The sequence below is a fragment of the Ovis aries genome, chromosome 3 (genome assembly GCF_016772045.2).
Source record: "Ovis aries strain OAR_USU_Benz2616 breed Rambouillet chromosome 3, ARS-UI_Ramb_v3.0, whole genome shotgun sequence".
Lineage (NCBI taxonomy): Eukaryota > Metazoa > Chordata > Mammalia > Artiodactyla > Bovidae > Ovis > Ovis aries.
The window spans coordinates 45147870-45167109 of record NC_056056.1 but is presented as its reverse complement, the minus strand read 5'-3'; the positions used below and the strand labels follow the sequence as shown (position 1 = coordinate 45167109).

The following is a 19240-nucleotide window of genomic DNA, read 5'->3' as shown; positions in this document are numbered from 1 at the left end:
AAGCTCAACATTCAGAAAACGAAGATCATGGCATCTGGTCCCATCACTTCATGGCAAATAGGTGGGGAAACAGTGGAAACAGTGGCTGACTTTATTTTGGGGGGCTCCAAAATCGCTGCAGATGGTGACTGCAGCCATGAAGTAAAAGGACGCTTACTCCTTGGAAGGAAAGTTATGGCCAACCTAGATAGCATATTCAAAAGCAGAGACGTGACTTTGTCAACAAAGGTCCGTCTAGTCATGGCTATGGTTTTTCCAGTAGTCATTTACGGATGTGAGAGTTGGACTATATAGAAAGCTGACTGCCAAAGAATTGATACTTCTGAAGTGTGGTGTTGGAGTAGACTCTTGAGAGTCCCTTGGACTGCAAAGGAGATCTAACCAGTCCATTCTAAAGGAGATCAGTCCTGGGTGTTCCATTGGAAGGGCTCATGTTGAAGCTGAAACTCCAGTACTTTGGCTACCTCATGGGAAGAGCTGACTCATTTGAAAAGACACTGATGCTGCGAAGGTTTGAGGTTCAGAGGAGAAGGGGACAACAGAGGATGAGATGGTTGGATGGCATCACTGACTCAATGGACACAATTGTGAGTAAACTCCGTGAGTTGGTGATGGAAAAGAAGGCCTGGCGTGCTGCAGTCCATGGGGTCGCAACGAGTTGGACATGACAGAGTGATTGAACTGGGGTGTGTGTGTGTGTAGTTTCTGTATCCATCCATCCAGTCTATATTTTTTCATTGGTGCATTTAAGCTATTTGCATTTTAGGTAATTATCGATATATATATTGCTATTGCCATTTTCTTAACTCTTTTGGGTTTGTTTTTGTAGGTCTTTTTTCTTCTCTTCCTCCTTTGTTCTCTTGTGGTTTGCCAGTCATCTTTAGTATTGTATTTGGATTGCTTTTGTGTGTGTGTATGTGTGTGTGCGTATCTATTGTAGTTTTCTGGGTTTGCTATTCCCTTGAATTTTGATATAACAAAATGTTATATATGTACAAGGTGTGTGTGTGTGTGTGTGTGTGTGTGTGTGTGTGTGTGTGTGTTTTAAGTTGCTGGTCTCTTTCCCACCTAAAAGAGTTCCTTTAGCATTTGTTGCAAAGCTGGTCTGGTGGTATTGAATTCTCTTAGCTCTGAATGAGAGTCTTCTTGCTAAGTAGAGTATTCTTGGTTATAGGTTCTTCTTCCCTTTCATCACTTTAGATATATCATGGCACTCGCTTCTGGCTTGGAGAGTTTCTGCTGGGAAATCAGATGATAACCTTATGGGAGTACCCTTGTAGGTTGTTTGTCAGTTTTCCTTGTCCTTTTAATATTTTTTTCTTTGTCTTTAATTTTTGTCATTTTGTTTGCTGTGTATCTTGGTATGTTCCTCATTGGGTTTATTCTGCCTGGGACTCTGTGCTTCCTGTACTTGACTGACTGTTTCATTTCCCATGTTAGGGAAGTTTTCAGCTATTTCTCTCCTTAAAGACCTTCTTGGGTCCTTTTTCTCTCTCTTCTTCCCCTATAATATGAATGTTTGTGCATTTAATGTTGTTTCAGTGGTCTCTTAGACTGTCTTCATTTCATTTAATTCTTTTTTCTTTGTTCTGCAGCAGTGATTTCCACCATTCTGCATTCCAGGTCACTTATCCATTCTTCTGCCTCAGTTATTCTGCTATTGGTTTCTTCTAGTGTATTTTTCATTTCAGTTATTGTATTACTCGTCTGTGTTCTTTGATTCCTCTATGTCTTTGTTAAACATTTCTTGCATCTTCTCAATCTCTGCCTCCATTATTTTTCTGAGATCCTGATCATATTCACTATCATCATTCTGAAATCTTTTTCTGGAAGGTTGCCTATCTCCACATCATTTACTTGTTATAGGGGGCGAAAAAGCAAGAGAGTTCCAGAAAAACATCTATTTCTGCTTTATTGACTATGCCAAAGCCTTTGACTGTGTGGATCACAATAAACTATGGAAAATTCTGAAAGAGATGGGAATACCAGACCACCTGACCTGCCTCTTGAGAAATCTGTATGCAGGCCAGGAAGCAATAGTTAGAACTGGACATGGAACAACAGACTGGTTCCAGATAGGAAAAGGAGTACATCAAGGATGTATATTGTCACCCTGCTTTTTAACTTCTATGCAGAGTACATCATGAGAAACAGTGGACTGGAAGAAACACAAGCTGGAATCAAGATTGCTGGGAGAAATATCAATAACCTCAGATATGCAGATGACACCACCCTTATGGCAGGAAGTGAAGAGGAACTAAAAGCCTCTTGATGAAAGTAAAGAGGAGAGCAAAAAAGTTGGCTTAAAGCTCAACATTCAGAAAACGAAGATCATGGCATCCAGTCCCATCACTCCATGGGAAATAGATGGAGAAACAGTGGAAACAGTGTCAGACTTTATTTTTTGGGGGGCTCCAAAATCACTGCAGATGGTGACTGCAGCCATGAAATTAAAAGACGGTTACTCCTTGGAAGAAAAGTTATGACCAACCTGGATAGTATATTCAAAAGCAGAGACATTACTTTGCCGACTAAGGTCCGTCTAGTCAAGGCTATGGTTTTTCTAGTAGTCATGTATGAGAGTTGGACTGTGAAGAAGGCTGAGCGCTGAAGAATTGATGCTTTTGAACTGTGGTGTTGGAGAAGACTCTTGAGAGTCCCTTGGACTGCAAGGAGATCCAACCAGTCCATTCTGCAGGAGATCAACCCTGGGATTTCTTTGGAAGGAATGATGCTAAAGCTGAAACTCCAGTACTTAGGCTACCTCATGAGAAGAGTTGACTCATTGGAAAAGACGTTGATGCTGGGAGTGATTGGGGGCAGGAGAAGGGGACGACCGAGGATGAGATGGCTGGATGGCATCACTGACTCGATGGACACAAGTCTGAGTGAACTCCGGGAGTTGGTGATGGACAGGGAGGCCTGGCGTGCTGTGATTCATGGGGTCGCAAAGAGTGGGACACGACTAAGCGACTGAACTGAACTGAAGGGGGATTTTATTTTGGGCCTTCATCCAGGACATAATTCTCTACCTTTTCATTTTGTTTAACTTTCTGTAATTGTGGTTTTCATTCTGGATGTTGTGGGATTGTAGTTCTTCTGCTGTCTTCATTCTTGTGGATGAGGCTATCTAAGAAGCTTGTGGAAGGCTTATGGAAGGGAGTGGTGGTGGGTAGAGTAAGCCTTGATGTGCTGGGCAGGGACATCCTCGTAAAACTTCAGTTTTCTTTTCTGCTAATGGGTGGTGCTGTGATCCTTCCCTGTTAGTTTTTGTTGTGAGTTGACCCAGCCCTGGAGCCTACAGGTTCTATGGTGGAGCTAATGGTGGTCTCCAGGAGGGCTCAAACCAATGGGTACTTCCTAGAACTGCTGCATCTAGTGCCCTTATCCCTGCAGTGAGGCATAGAAGCCCCACGCCTCTACAGGAGACCCTCCAACACCAGCAGTAGCTTTGTTTCAGTCTCCTGTGGGGTCACTGCTCCTTTCCCCTGGGTCCTTGTGGGTAGAAGATTTTGTTTGTGCTCTTCAAGAGTGGAATCTCTTTCCCCCAGTCCTGTGAAAGTCCTACAGTCAAATCTGACTGGCCTTCAAGGTCAGATTCCTCTTGCTGGACCCCAAGGCTGGGAAGCCTGATGTAGGGCTAAGGACTTTCACAACAGTGGGAGAACTTCTGTGGTATAATTGTTCTCAAGTTTGTGGTTTGCCAACCTGGCAGGTATGGGATATGATTTTATCGTGATTGTGCCCCTCTTACCGTCTCACTGAAACTTCTTTGACTTTGGATATGGAATATCTTTTTTGGTGGGTTACAGCATCTTCTTGTTAATGGCTGTTCTGCAGTTAGTTGTGATTTTGGTGCTCTCACAGGAGGAGGTGAGTGCATGTCCTTCTACTCCACCTTCTTGAATTAACTTTCTGTATCTATATTTTATCTTAATTTTATCTTTAAATTTTTACATTTTAGCATAAACTGTGGTCTACTCACAGAGGACTTGAGAACAGTACTTAACTTTTCTACCAGTCTTTCACCTTGTTGTAGAAGACAGTGTCAAATGAACAGGAGGATACTGTAGATCAGAAATTTGTGTTTGTATTTCTGGTTAATGATCATTAACTAGAAAATCTGGAGAAATTATTGCAATCTTGACAAAGCTGTATTTTTCTCAATGTAATGTTTTCTTTAAAAAACCAATTTTTGATTACTGTGATAAAGATAGGATAGTATAAAAAAATTTGCTGGTAATTTTATATCTCTTTTTATTATGAACCAATAATATGGTTCAGGTACTATATATTAATGAAATTTTTCCAGAACATATTGAAAATCTAATTTGGGTTTCATCTCCTTGCTATATCATACTTTCTGGTAGTGGTACAGATGAAGAGGAATTACAAAAAGTCTGAAGTATAAAAGCTTCAATCTAATTAGCTTTTAATGGGCTTCCCTCATTGCTCAGTTAATAAAGAATCTGCCTGCAATGCAGGAGAGCTGGGTTCAATTCCTGGCAACCTACCCAGTATTCTCTTCTGGAGAATCCCATGGACCGAGGAGCCTGGCGGGCTACAGTCCATAGGATTGCAAGAGTCGGATACGACTTAGCGACTGAAGTGAAGTGTCCAACATGGTGTCCAACTTTTTGCGACACCATGGACTGTAGCCCACCAGGCTCCTCCATCCATGGGATTTTCCAGGCAAGTGTACTGGAGTGGGTTGGCATTTCCTTCTCCAAGGGATCTTCCTGAGCCAGGGATCAAACCTGGGTGTCCCACATTGCAGGCAGATGCTTTACCATCTGAGCCACCAGGGAAGGTGGTTTAGTTTAGTGACTAAACCACCGTCAATTAACTTTTAACTCTAAGATTTAAATATGTAACACATCTCATGTACAGTATTTGAAAAATATGTTGATTAGTAATAGACATTTACAGTTATGAAATATATGCTATCTCCTAATGAATGGGGATCAAGAACTGTTAAGGGTCTCATATTTTTACCCTAGTTGCAAGCCAACAAGTTATCAAACTACAGTTTCATGCTGGTAGAAAACATGAGACTCCTGGATCAGAGACTTTTAAAAGAGAGAATATTACTTACAGCAATAGTTGCTAGAGCATCAACAATTTTGTGTAGAGTGGACATTTATTTTCTGAGTCCCATTCCTGCAAAGTGATGTTAAGAGGGGAATGTGACCACTTGCATTCTCACTGGGCTGTGTAAAGGATAGTAACTCTGAGCTTAGAAACTCAAACCTTTTAGAACAGGGTAAACATATTTCCCAGAGGAGATGGTATCTTGTTCCAAGGGGCAGTCAGTGCCTGTGCCTCATTGTTAGTAAGTCAAGAGACCCATGGAAAATTGTCTTCCACCAGTGGGTCTGTGCTGAACATTTTGCTTAATACTTTTATTAATCATGTAAATAGTTATTATAAACAGTATCATAAGAGGAGATATTTAAAACACCTGGGAGAACCATTTTTAAATATTCTACTTTAAAGCACCTAATAATGTACAATTTAAGAAACTTCAGAAATTTTACATTATTAAAAATAAAGTCTTTTACTTAGGATGATTTGCTATTTTGCTGCATGTTTTTGAAATTAATGAAACTTTGATAATACTTTGATTTTAAATGTTTTAACTAATTCATATTTCTCCTCTTTTTATCCATATAGTGAGATTTTAATCTGTATCATGCCATGAAAAAGTTTAGATGTGAAAAATTTGGGTATTTTTAAAATAAAAAAACATTTATTATTTACACCAAACCAAAGTGAACCATTCTGTGAAAGCCACCATCTCCAATTTCCTGAAAGTAAACAAAAATACAAAAATAATTAAAATCATATTTAATCAGAGTAAAAGATAATGGATAGCTATATAAATTATAATTAATATTTATATCTTTAATATTAATATAAATCACATTTATATTAATTAATATAGATATATTAATACAAACTGTATAATGTATTCTTTAGCACTTAGTTGAAATATTTGAAAACAGTGAAACAAAATAAAGTTTAAAATGAATCATGTAAGTATAACTGTGTATTGATCTTACTTTTAAAATTTTGATACAGGATTCATAAAAATCAGTAAAGAAAAATAATATATGAAGCATAAAATGATAACGAAGGAAAGACAAATCATTAACTGAAATTTGAAAGTATCTGAAGGCTCCTAAAATATTGCAAACCATGGGTTTTCATTTGTGATTGCATCTATTTGATTTTACAATACGATCTGTTCTAAAAGATGTTCCATGTAGCATATGTTTGTTAATTTTGATGTTTATATGAGTATTTAATAGTCACTCTTGGGGTGCTGATTCATAGAAAAGATCATGCATCTATAAGGCTTTATAAAATTGTATGAGGCTACACAGAGATACTAATAAGAATCTCATCCATGTCCTATTTCTTATTTTTGCTTTCTTTCACATCTCCCCACTAAACCTATAAAGTACCAAAAAAAAAAAAAAAGGATTTTATGATAGGATTCTGAAATTGGAGGATGTTTGAATGTAAGACTAAATGTGAGTAATTTTATTTGAAAAAACAATATGGTAGAGACGTTTTTGAAAGTTTGGAAATAACCTCAGTTCAGTTGCTTGGTCGTGTCCGACTCTTTGCGACCTCATAGACTGCAGTACGCCAGGCCTCTCTGTCCATCACCAACTCCCAGAGTTTACCCAAACTCATGTCCATTGAGTTGGTGATGCCATCCAACCGTCTAATCCTCTTTCGTCCCCTTCACCTCTGGCCCTCAGTTCTTCCCAGCATCAGGGTCTTTTCAAATGAGTCAGCTCTTCCCATGACGTGGCCGAAGTATTGGAGTTTTAGCTTCAACATGAGCCCTTCCAATGAATACCCAGGACTGATCTTTAGGATGAACTGGTTGGATCTTCTTGCAGTCCAAGGGACTCTCAAGAGTCGTCTTCAACACCACACTTCAAAAGCATCAATTCTTTGGCGCTCAGCTTTCTTTATAGTCCAGCTCTCACATCCATACATGACTACTAGAAAAACCATAGCCTTGACTAAACAGACCTTTGTTGACAAAGACATGTCTCTGCTTTTTAACGTGCTGTGTAGGTTGGTCATAACTTTCCTTCCAAGAAGTAAGCGTCTTTTTATTTCATGGCTGCAGTCACCATCTGCAGTGATTTTGGAGCCCCAAAAAATAAAGTCAGCCACTGTTTCCACTGTTTCCCCATCTATTTCCCATGAAGTGATGGGACCAGATGCCATGATCTTCGTTTTCTGAATGTTGAGCTTTAAGCCAACTTTTTCACTCTCCTCTCTCTTTTACTTTCATCAAGAGGCTCTTTAGTTCTTCTTGACTTTCTATCATAAGGGTGGTGTCATCTGCATATCTGAGGTTATTGATATTTCTCCTGGCAATCTTGATTCCAGCTTGTACTTCATCTAGCCCGGCATTTCTCGTGATGTACTCTGCATATAAGTTAAATAAGTAGGATGACAATATACAGCCTTGACGTACTCCTTTTCCTATTTGGAACCAGCCTGTTGTTCCATGTCCAGTTCTAACTGTTGCTTCCTGACCTGCATATAGGTTTCTCAAGCGGCAGATCAGGTGGTCTGGTATTCCCATCTCTTTCAGTATTTTCCACAGTTTATTGTGATCCACACAGTCAAAGGCTTTGGCATAGTCAATAAAGCAGAAATAGATGTTTTTCTGGAACTCTCTTGCTTTTTCCATGATCCAGTGGATGTTGGCAATTTGATCTCTGGTTCCTCTGCCTTTTCTAAAACCAGCTTGAACATCTGGAAGTTCATGGTTCACGTATTGTTGAAGCCTGGCCTCGAGAATTTTGAGCAGCACTTTGCTAGTGTGTAAGATGAGTGCGATTGTGTGGTAGTTTGAGCATTCTTTGGCATTGCCTTTCTTTGGGATTTGAATGAAAACTGACCTTTTCCAGTTCCGTGGCCACTGCTGAGTTTTCCAAATTTGCTGGCATATTGAGTGCAGCACTTTCACAGCATCATCTGTCAGAATTTGAAATAGCTCAACTGGAATTCCATCACCTCCACTAGCTTTGTCAGTAGTGATTCTTCCTAAGGCCCACCTGACTTCACATTCCAGGATGTCTGGCTTTAGGTGAGTGGTCGTGAAGATCTGTCTGGGTCGTGAAGATCTTTTTTTGTACAGGGAATAAGCTAATCAGAGTAGAAATGATAAAGGGGTCATTATTGGAGACATTTATCTTTTTAAAATTTATTTAAAATTTGATTCCTTAAGATATATCTTAAAAGTTCTTTTTACTAAGAGAAACCTTTTGGAAGGTCAGTGCCTCATAGTAGTTTAAGTAGTCATACCTCCAGTGTGGTGCTGGAAATAAGGGAAACTTGTATCTGTGCATGTGCCTGTGGATCCTGATTTACACATGAACACACACAGATACAAGCACACACACACACATACATACACATGCACCAACCTGGAAGAACAAGTAACAAGAAGAATGAGTAATTTAATATTGCCTAGGGCTTGTGTGTGTGCTGGCAAGTTTAGGGGTTTTAGGTAGCTTTAAATTTAAAAAGTAATTATAAGCACTGACATTTTTTAAAAAACATTAAGCTCCATTTCCTGGTTTATAAGTTATCATTCAAAGTCTGTTTTCTATACCATTAGAATGGTCAAGAAACCTGGATTTAGCTTTTAGTGTTGTTCATTAACTGGCAGAGATCCTAGGTAAATTATTTTATTTTCCTAATATATGGTTATAATTGTTGCTGGAAGGCAAGATTTTGCATACTCAAGAAGAATTATCTGGTTCAGCCATATTCTTGATTTTCTATGGTGCCTTTTATCTAAACCTTAAAGCCTGTCTTATGTTAGTTAAATTGCATCTGACTCTTTTGCAACCCCATAGACCCTGCCAGTCCATAGGATTTGTCTGTGGGATTTCCAAGGCAAGAATACTGGCATTGGTTGCCATTTCTTTCTCCAGGGTATCTTCATGATCCAGGGATTGAACCCATGCCTCCTGTATTACAGGCAGATTCTTTACCAACTGAGCCACCAAGAAAGCCTTTAAAAAGTAAAAATCACAGAATTAATTTCTCAGTGATCTCCCAGAATTTAATTTTTTTTTTCCTTTGAAGAAGTTTCTTTTAAATCCATCCTATTTTTAAAATACTGACTTCTGGACATTTCCAAGATTTCCATGACTGTGTGTTATCATGTTAAATAACCTTGTCTTTTATTCTGTTTACCTTAGAAGAATATTTCAACGAGTAATACAGTAATGTATTTTGTATCCTCAATTATTTAATCATTATTAAAGATAATGTATATCCACTAAATAAAATTTGGAACACAGAAATGTACCAAAAATTACCCACATTTTTACTAGTCATATGAAACTATGGTTTAATATGTATTTGCTTCTCATCACTTTTTCCACATGTTTTATTTATATTTTTTAAACACAACTGAAAGCATATTGTTTGTGCAGTTCTATGTATGTTTGGTTTGCGGGCTTTGTGGCCTCACTTTAAACACTTCTCAGTGCTCCCAGAAAGTCCGTGTTTTCAGTGGCTAAATTTTATTCCATTAATAACTATAGTTAACCATTACTTTTGTTTAAATTTGTATTGTTCCCAATTTCTTTTATATAAATAACCCTATGACAGACATTCTTGGGCATGAAATTTTTTCTCAAGGATTATTCACTTGGTATAGAGCTGTAGAAAGACTTCCCTAGTGGCTCAGTGGTAAAGAATCTACATGCAGTATAGGAGATGCAAGTTCAATTCCTGGGTTGGAAAGATTACCCCAGAGAAGGAAATGTCAACCCAGTCCAGTATTCTTGCTTGGGAAATCCCCTGGATAGAGAAGCCTGGTGGGCTACAGTTTATGGGGGTTGCAAAAGAGTCAGACATGACTTAGCGACTAAGCAACAACAGCAATAGAGCTGTAGAAATAGAATTTTTGTACTAAAGTTTATCAAATTTAGGCTTCTGGATAAGCAGTCTAGAACTGGTAGTTCTGCTTTGTTTCTTTCCTAGTTTGAAGGGAAGTGATTTTGTTTGGTAACAGGAAGTCATGGTTTCAGTGGACACTGATCTTCATTTATTTTGTGCTGAAATCGTGTTTAGCCTCGACTGAATGCTACATGTTAATTCTTGTAATAATTTACTTCAGCAACAGGGTTTTCCCCAGTCTCTCATTTGATTTCTTCATATTCTGAGCCACACCCTGTTGCTGTTACCTAATGTTGAGTTATACCTGATCACTTTCTTTAAAATGTACACAGACTTTTGTAAGCAAATTCTACAGGCAACTTAAGGTTTGCTTTGCTACAAACTATATTTTGACATGTTGCTGATTTAACTAATACAAATAAATATCTTTTTTAAAAATATGCTAAGTGATCATCTCATTATTTTATGTTCAGTTTCCCATGTGTTACTAATGGTCTCTCATGAAGTTTCTGATTTGGCTCAACAGTAATTAAATCCCAGAAGTATACTCTTTTAGAGACAGAAGATACTTTGAAGTTTTCTAATCTGAAATTCTTTCATTTTACAGTTGAGAAAACTGAGATTCACATGGGATAAGTGTTTTGGCCAGAGTCATTCATTTAGTGGCAGAATTGGGATTAGAATTAAATTCTTATTTCGCTGTGAAGCGCTGTACCCACTTCTTATGTACTAACAACATGTGTTCCACAGGCTGCTTTATGACTGATCTTTATGGTTGCCTATTCCTGTCATTTAAGGGATGCCATAGTTCACCTCTGCACAATAGGAAACACTTTCCTGATAAAGTTGTCAAGTTATTCAAGTTTCACTGTTGAATATTAACTCTATTTTTTGCATATTTGGTATCATATAGCAATTTCTTCTGAATCACTATTCCAGAGTTTTGGTACTTGATGAATCTAGCACTTGCCAAATGCTGGCTTGAGGCTTCTGGTACTTAGACAGGTTTGTAGATAAGCGAACTAACTTTCCAACCACCTGTGTTAAGTAAACCATCAGAAAGGAATGTACTTAGGACATGTCATCTCACATTTCCATAGAATTGCCTTCACTGAATAGTGATTCATTATAATTCCTTCAGCATTTATAGAAGATATAATAAAACATCATGTGAATAGGATTTTTGTCTTTTTCAAAACCCTACTTGAAAACATGCTTAGTTTGTTTTTCAATTTTCTAACACAGTTCTTGAGTATGAAATCCAGTGCTAAAAAAAAGGTTTCTATCCAGTTTGTATAATTTAAAAAATTAAGTCGATAAAAACAATAATAATGAGCAGTGTTTGGGAGTTAATAAAATCCTTCCGCATTACCCAAATTAACATAATCCTGTGATTTTATTAAATACAACTATTTCCATTTTACAGATTTGGAAATAGGCGGTAAAGAAATGTGTGACCAGAGAAGACTGGCTAAGGCGGCAGAAAGGAAGGACTCTGAGCTCACTTCCTCCTATGGACACACCAAGATTACAACTATTACAGGAAAGCTATTGATGAAAAAGACTAGGACCTCCCAGATCTTCTACAACTGCAGATATAAAGAAAGCACCACTGCAGGACGGACAGGAGAAATGGAGTCACATGTACAGTCAGGTTCTCTATCCCTGAGTGGGCAACCCAAGAACAGGAGAAAATTATTAATGCAGACATTTTTCTCAAAGGAGCAAGAGGTCTGATCCCCATATTGGACTCCTCTGCCCAATAATTTTGTGCCAAGAAGACAAGTCCCAGAATGTTTGGATTTGAAGGCCAGCAGGGCTTACTTTCAGGAGACCAAAACATAGATAGAGACTCTGCTTTTAAAAGAATCGCCAGTCTGTATCCGACGCAGGATACAGCATGCTTGGGGCTGGTGCACGGTGATGACCCAGAGAGATGTTATGGGTAGGGAGGTGGGAGGGGGGTTCATGTTTGGGAATGCATGTATACCCGTGGTGGATTCATGTCAATGTATGGCAAAACCAATACAGTAAAGTAAAATAAAGTGAAAATAAAAATTTAAAAAATAAAAGAATAAAATAAAAAAATAAAAATAAAAGGTGCACATAAAATCTCACATGCTTTAGTACCCAAGGCAGAAGCAGTAATTTAAAAGGAACCTGAATCAGTCCAACCTGGTGATCTTAGAGAGTCTTCCACAGAGACAAAAAGCAACTGGAGCTTATCCTGGGGACACAGAAACTGGTGGCAGCCATTTTGGGGATCTTATTCTACCACATGTGGTTTCCCTGGTAGCTCAGCAGTGAAGAATCTGCCTGCAAAGAGGAGATGCGGGTTTGATCCCTAGGTCTGGAAGATCCCCTGGAAATGGCAACTCACTCCATTCTTGCCTGGGAAATCCCATGGACAGAGGAGCCTGGAGCGCTACAGTCCATGGGGCACGAGAGTCAGACACAACTTAGCAACTAAACATTAGCAGCATTCTACCACATGGACACTGGTGGTGGCAAGCGCCATTTTGGAATCTTCCCTCTAGCTTATTAGTGCAGGGACCCAACCTAACCTCTGCCCAGCAGCCTGTAAGCACCAGTGATAATTGTGATGCTTCAGGCCAAGCAACTAAACTACAGGGACACAGCCCCACCCAACAGCAGACAGACTGACTTAAGACCCCGGGGGCCCACAACTGCTCCTGGACATGGCTCTGTCCACCAGAAGGCCCAGGACTCAGCCCCATACAACAGTGTGTAGGCACTAGATCCAGGGCCCTGTAGCCAGAGATCTTGGGAACCAGCCTTATTTACCAGCATGCAAACACTAGCCCCAGGACAGTGATAGCCATACAGTCTGTAGAACCAGCCTGCCCCCTAGCAGGGCAGCACCAGCCCCAGGCTCTACCCACTGGCAGGCCAACACAAGTTTTCAGACACCCTGGACACTGCAGCCAGTTGTTAGGAACAGGCCCCAGCCACCAGCAGCCTGACATCAACTCTGAGACTGCTGGGCTCTGCAGCCACTCTAAGATTTGGCTCAGCAAACTAGTGGGTGGGCCCACTAGCCAGGACCTGGCTTCATCCACTAGTGGGTGGGTACCAGACCCAGGATTTTCTTGACCCAGACTCCATCCTCCAGTGAGCTAGTACTAGTCCTGGGGCTTCCTAGGGTTTCATAGCCAGCTACTTTGTGATAGAACTGTGCCAACCAGCTGTTGGCAGGCTCCACACAAAGTAGGGTTTAGCAATCGCTGGACCAGGGATCAACCAACCCTACCAGACCATTCACATTAGTCAGCCCACTACAATGGGAGGGACCATACAGCTCATATAGTAAACACCCCGAGAGAGAGAGAGAGAGAGAGAGAGAGAGAGAGAGAGAGAGAGAGAGAGAGAGAGAGAGGGAGGGAGGGAGGGAGGGAGGGAGGGGGGGGGGGGAGGGAGAGAGGGGGGGAGGGAGGGAGAGAGAGAGAGAGAGAATAGTATATATATCTCTGGTGAAAAGAGGAAAGTGCATAGGACATCTGCAAAAGGCCACTTCTTCAATGAAAGGAAATATAATCTATCAGAAACAGAAATAAAACAACAAGTTAGGCAAAATGAGGCAACAGAGGAACATGTTTGAAAGGAAGAAATAAGATAAAACCCCAAGAGGAACTAAGTGGAGATAGGCAGTCTTTCTAAGAAAGATTTCAGTGTAATGATCAACAATTATATTTGTTATGATCAAATAACTTGACAGAAAAATGGACACACAGAGTCAGAAGTCAGAGTTGGAAAATATGAAGAACAACCAAAAAAAGATGATGAATACAATAAATGATATGAAAAATACACTAGAAGGAATCAACAGTAGACTAAATTATACAGAGGAACAAATCAGCAAGCTGAAAGAATAGTGGAAACCAATGATACTGGACAGAAAAAGAGAAGAATGAAAAGAAATGACGACAGTTGAAGAGATCTCTGAGCAACATCAACTATACTAATTGAATTATCAGCGTCCCAGAAGCAGAGAACTTATTTGAAGACTGGAAAACCCATAGATTTGACTATATGGACCTTTGTCAGCAAAGTGATATCTCTACCTTTTAATATGCTGTCTGGGTTTGTCATAGCTTTCCCTCCACGGAGCAACCGTCTTACTTTCATAGCAGCAGTCATCATCTGCAGTGATTTTGGAGCCCAAGAAAATAGTCAGTCACTGCTTCCGTATTCTCCCCCTGTGTTTGCCATGGAGTGATGGGACCGGATGCCACAATCTTAGCTTTTTGAATGTTGAATTTCAAGCCAGCTTTTTCACTCTCCTCTTTCACTGTCATCAAGAGGCCCTTTAGTCCCTCTTTACTTTCTGCCATTAGAGTGGTGTCATCTGCATATCTGAGGTTGTTGATATTTCCTCCAGCAATCTTGATTCCAGCTTGTGATTCATCCAACCCTGCATTTCTCATGATGTACTCTGCATTCATTTTATTAATAAATAAACAGGGTGATGATATACAGTCTTGTCCTACTCCTTTCTTAATTTGGAACCTGTCATTTGTTTCACACCTTGTTCTAACTGTTGTTTCTTGACCTGCATATACATTTCTCAGGAGACAGGTAAGGTGGTCTGGTCCTCTCATCTCTTTAAGTATTTTTTGGCATTGCCCTTTTTTGGGATTGGAATGAAAACTGATCTTTTCCAGTCCTGTGGCCACTGTTGAGTTTTCCAAATTTGCTGACATACTGAATGTAGCACTTCAACAGCATCATCTTTTAGGATTTTAAATAGCTCAGCTGGCATTCTGTCACCTCCATTAGCTTTGTAGTAGTGCTTCCTGAAGGTCCGCTTGTCTTCCCATTCCAGGATATTTGCCTCTAGTTGAGTGACCACACCACTGTGGTTATTAAGGCTTTTTTGTATAGTTCTGTATATTCTTGCCAATTTTTCTTAATCTCCTCTGCTTCTGTTAGGTCCTTACCATTTCTGTCCTTTTTCATGTCCATCCTTGCATGAAGTGTTCCCTTGATATCTCCAGGTTTCTTGAAGAGATCTCTACTCTTTTCCATTCTATTGTTTTCTTCTATTTCTTTGCATTGTTCTTTTAAGAAGGGCTTTTTATCTCTTGACCTCATGGACTATAGCTTTCCAGGCTCCTCTGAGAATTCTCCAGGCAAGTATACTGGAGTGGGTAACCATTCCCTTCTCCAGGGGATCTTCCAAACCCAGGGATCAAACCCAGGTCCCCTGCATTGCAGTCAGATTCTTTACCATTTGAGCCACCAGGGAAGCTCCTTGCTATTCTCTGGAACTCTGCATTCAGTTGGGTATATCTTTCCCTCTCCCTTGCCTTTCATTTCTCTCAGCTATTTATAAAGCCTCTTCAGACAACCACTTTGCCTTCTTGCATTTCTTTTTCTTTGGGATGGTTTTGGTTACTGCCTCCTGTACAGTGTTATGAACTTATGTCCATAGTCTTCAGGCACTCTGTCTACTAGGTCTAATCCCTTGAATCTAATTGTCACTTCCACTGTATCTTCATAAGGAATTTCATTTAGGTCATACCTGAATGGCTTAGTGTTTTTCCTTACTTTCTTCAAATTAAGCCTGAATTTTGCATTTAGGAGCTCATGATCTGAGCCACAGACAGCTCCACATCTTGTTTTCGCTGACTGTATAGCACTTTTCTATCTTTTGTTGCAAAGAGCATTGTTGTTGCTCAGTCCCTAACTTGTGTCTGACTCTTTGTGACCCCATTCACTGCAGCATACCAGGTTTCCCTGTTCTTCACTATCTCCCAGAGTTGGCTCAAACTCCTATACATTGAGGTGGTGATGCCATCCAACCATCTAATCCTCTGTCGTCCCCTTCTCCTCCTGTCCTCATTATTTCCCAGCATTTAGGGTCTTTTCCAATGAGTTGGCTCTTTGAAATCAAGTGGCCAAAGGATTGGCACTTCAACTTCAGTCCTTCCAGGGAACATAATCAACTTGATTTCAGTGTTGATCATCTAATGCTGTTCATGTGTAGAATTGTCTCTTGTTGAAAGAGTGTTTGCCATGACCAGTGTGTTCTCTGGACAAAACTGTTAGCCTTTGCTCTGCTCATTTTGTACTCCAGGGCCAAACTTGCCTGTTATTCTGAGTATCTCTTGATTTCCTACTTTTGCATTCCAATCCTCTTTGATGAAAAGGACATCTCTTTTTGGTGTTAATTCTATAAGGTTTTATAGCTCTTCACAGAACCAGTCAGCTTCATGATCTTCAGTATCAGTGGCTGGGATACAGATTTGGATTACTATGGTGTTGAATGGTTTGCCTTGGAAACAAACTGAGATCTTTATACCATTTTTGAAGTTGCATTTGAGACTGTTTTGTTGACTATGAGGGCTACCCCATTTCTCTTAAGGGATTCTTGCCCACAGTAGTAGATATAATGGTCATCTAAAATTCACCCATTCCCATCCATTTTAGTTCACTGATTCCTAAGATATAGATGTTGTCTTGCCATCTCTTCCTTGACTACATCCAATTTACCTTGATTCATGAACTTAACATTCCAGGTTCCTATGCAATATTGTTCTTTACAGCATCGGACTTGACTTCTACCACCACACACATCTGCAGTTGAGTGTTGTTTCTTCTTTTGCCTTGTCATTTCCTTCTTTCTGGAGCTATTAGTAATTGCCCTCTGCTCTTCCCCAGTGGCATATTGGACACCTTCAGACCTAGGAGGGGCTCATCTTCTGGTGTTATATCTTTTGCCTTTTCATACTGTTGATGGGTTTCTCCAGGCAAGAATATTGGAGTGGATTGTCACTTTTTCTTCCAGTGGACTATGTTTTGTCAGAACTCTTCATTGTGACCTGCCCATCTTGGGTGCCCCTACATGGCATGGTTCATAAATTAATTGAGTTACACAAGCCCCATTTTCCATGACCAGACTGTAATCCATGAACAAAACAATTAAATACCTGCTGTTAAGATAGTGAACAAAAAATGGACATGAATACTGCATTTAAGAAACAGTCTATGGCAGAGACAGTTAAACCAAAAGGGATAATAAAAAGTGATCTTTATGGTGTATAGAAGAAGCAAAGGATGCTGTGGAACTACATAGAAGGAACAACTATCTAGTCTGTCAGTGGCTTGCAGGAGCAGGATGTATCAGTCTGAAGCTTGGGATGAAGCTTGTCCTGAAGATACCAGTTAATGTCTTTCTGCTGCTCATTCCTGAGAACTGATCAAAATGTCAAGAGATAATACATAGAATTTAAAGACGAAAAGGCTAGAGGCAAGTAAAAAGATTCACGCAAGGAGATAAGATGAAATAAGGTAGAAAAACTAGTGGAGTGTGGTATGATGGAAGTTAAATGTTTCAAGGTCAAGAGCAGAGTCAAGAGTGTTAAATAATATAGAGATCTGTGAAGAGTTAAATACTAAGTTTTTCTATTGGGTTTAGCAGTTTAAAGGTCATTGGTAATTAAGTAGAAGCAGTTTCAGTGAAGTGTGTTTAGTTAAAACAACGTTAATCTTTAGGAGCTAAGATTTTTTATTTTGTTTTAATTGAAGAATAATTGCTTTACAAAATTTTTTTGTTTTCTGACAAGTATCTGCACGAATTAGCCATAGGTATACATATGTCCTCTCCCTCTTGAACCTCCCTCTCATCTCCCTCCCCATCCCACCCCTCTAGATTGTTACAGAGCCCCTATTTGAGTTCCCCGAGTCATTGGCTATCTATTTTACATATGGTATTATAAGTTTCCATGTTACTCTCTCCATATATCTTACTGTCTCCTTCCTCCCCCAACTCTGTGTTCATAAGTCTGTTCTCTATGTCTGTTTTTCCATTGCTGCCCTGCAGATAAGTTCATCAGTACCATCTTTCTAGATTGCATATATATGTGTGTTAGGTATTTCTCTTTCTGACTTACTTCACTCTGTATAATAGGCTCTAGGTTCATCCATCTCGTTAGAACTGATTCAAATGATTGCATATATATGTGTGTTAGGTATTTCTGTTTCTGACTTACTTCACTCAGTATAATAGGCTCTAGGTTCATCCATCTCATTAGAACTGATTCAAATGTAGTCCTTTTTATAGCTGAGTAATATTCCATTTTATATATGTACCACAGCTTCTCTAGCCATTCATCTTTTGATGGACCTCTATGTTGCTTCCATGTTCTAGCTATTGTAAACAGTGCTGCAGGGAGCATTGGGGTACATGTGTCTGTTTCAGTTTTGGTTTCCTCAGGGTATATGTATATGCCTAGTAGTGGGATTGTTGGGTCATATGCTGGTTTTATTCCTAGTTTTTTAAGGAATTGCCATACCGTCTTCCACAGTAGCTGTATCAATTTACATTCCTGCCAACAGTGCAAGAGGGTTCCCTTTTCTCCACACCCTCTCCAGGATTCATTGTTTGTAGAACTTTTGGTGATGGCCATTCTGACTGGTGTGAGGTGGTGCCTCATTGCAGATTTTTAAATTTGTCTTTTTTTTTTCTTTTGGTCTTTTAAAAAAATGTATTTATTTTTAATTGAAGGATAAATGCTTTACAGTATTGCATTGATTTCTAGCAAACATCAACATGAAACAGCCATAGGTCTACCCATGTTCCCTCCTACTTGAAATCTTTAGGAGCTACGATTTTTAATATAAGAAAAAAAGAGCTACAAGGAAAAAAACCAGAAACAAAACCACCTTCATCTTATTTTAAAATTGGAAATATTAGTTAAAACTAATGTTTATGTCCTTTTAAAATATGTATTTGTGGTCACTGAAAATTCTAAAAAGCTGCAAATCTAGAGAAATTGTAGAAATGGAGAAATGGTAGATTCCAAGTTTAAGGCAGGAAATATATGAGTCAGGTACATGTTGCACCATAAAAGTAAGACAGCTACCAAAGCCTAATTGGGTAATATCAAAAGGAGAAAGGAGATGACATGAGGGAAACAATTGGAAAATCAACCCTGATGATGACTATAGGAGACTGGAATGTATCAAGCATCTAAAATTCACAGGTTCTTAAAGATTTTTCACACACACATACTCACACACACACAGTCTCTTTCTCTCATTGGATGTGTGCAGGTTGCTAGGGCATCAATTCATGACTACACAAGGGGATGGCAGGCTATAGCTATGTCCCCAATGCACCTCTTTTTGTTGTAAGGCCTGTGAGGCAAGAATAGTTTTTACATTTTAAATAACTGGGAAAAAATCAAAAGAATATTTCATAATATGAGTATTACATGAAATTCAAATTTTCAGTGTTCACAAAGTTTTATTGGCACATAGACATCTT

General features: G+C 39.3%; 1 protein-coding gene across 1 annotated transcript in view; it reads right to left on the bottom strand.

The window, feature by feature from the left end:
• Positions 1–3660: 3660 nt before the first annotated feature.
• Positions 3661–19240, bottom strand: part of WDPCP (WD repeat containing planar cell polarity effector) — a 727433-nt gene continuing 711853 nt past the window's right edge. Inside the window, exon 16 of the mRNA XM_060412064.1 lies at positions 3661–5807. Coding sequence (XP_060268047.1) covers positions 5662–5807 — 146 coding nt within the window. The 3' untranslated portion in view covers positions 3661–5661. The remainder of the gene's footprint in view (positions 5808–19240) is intronic.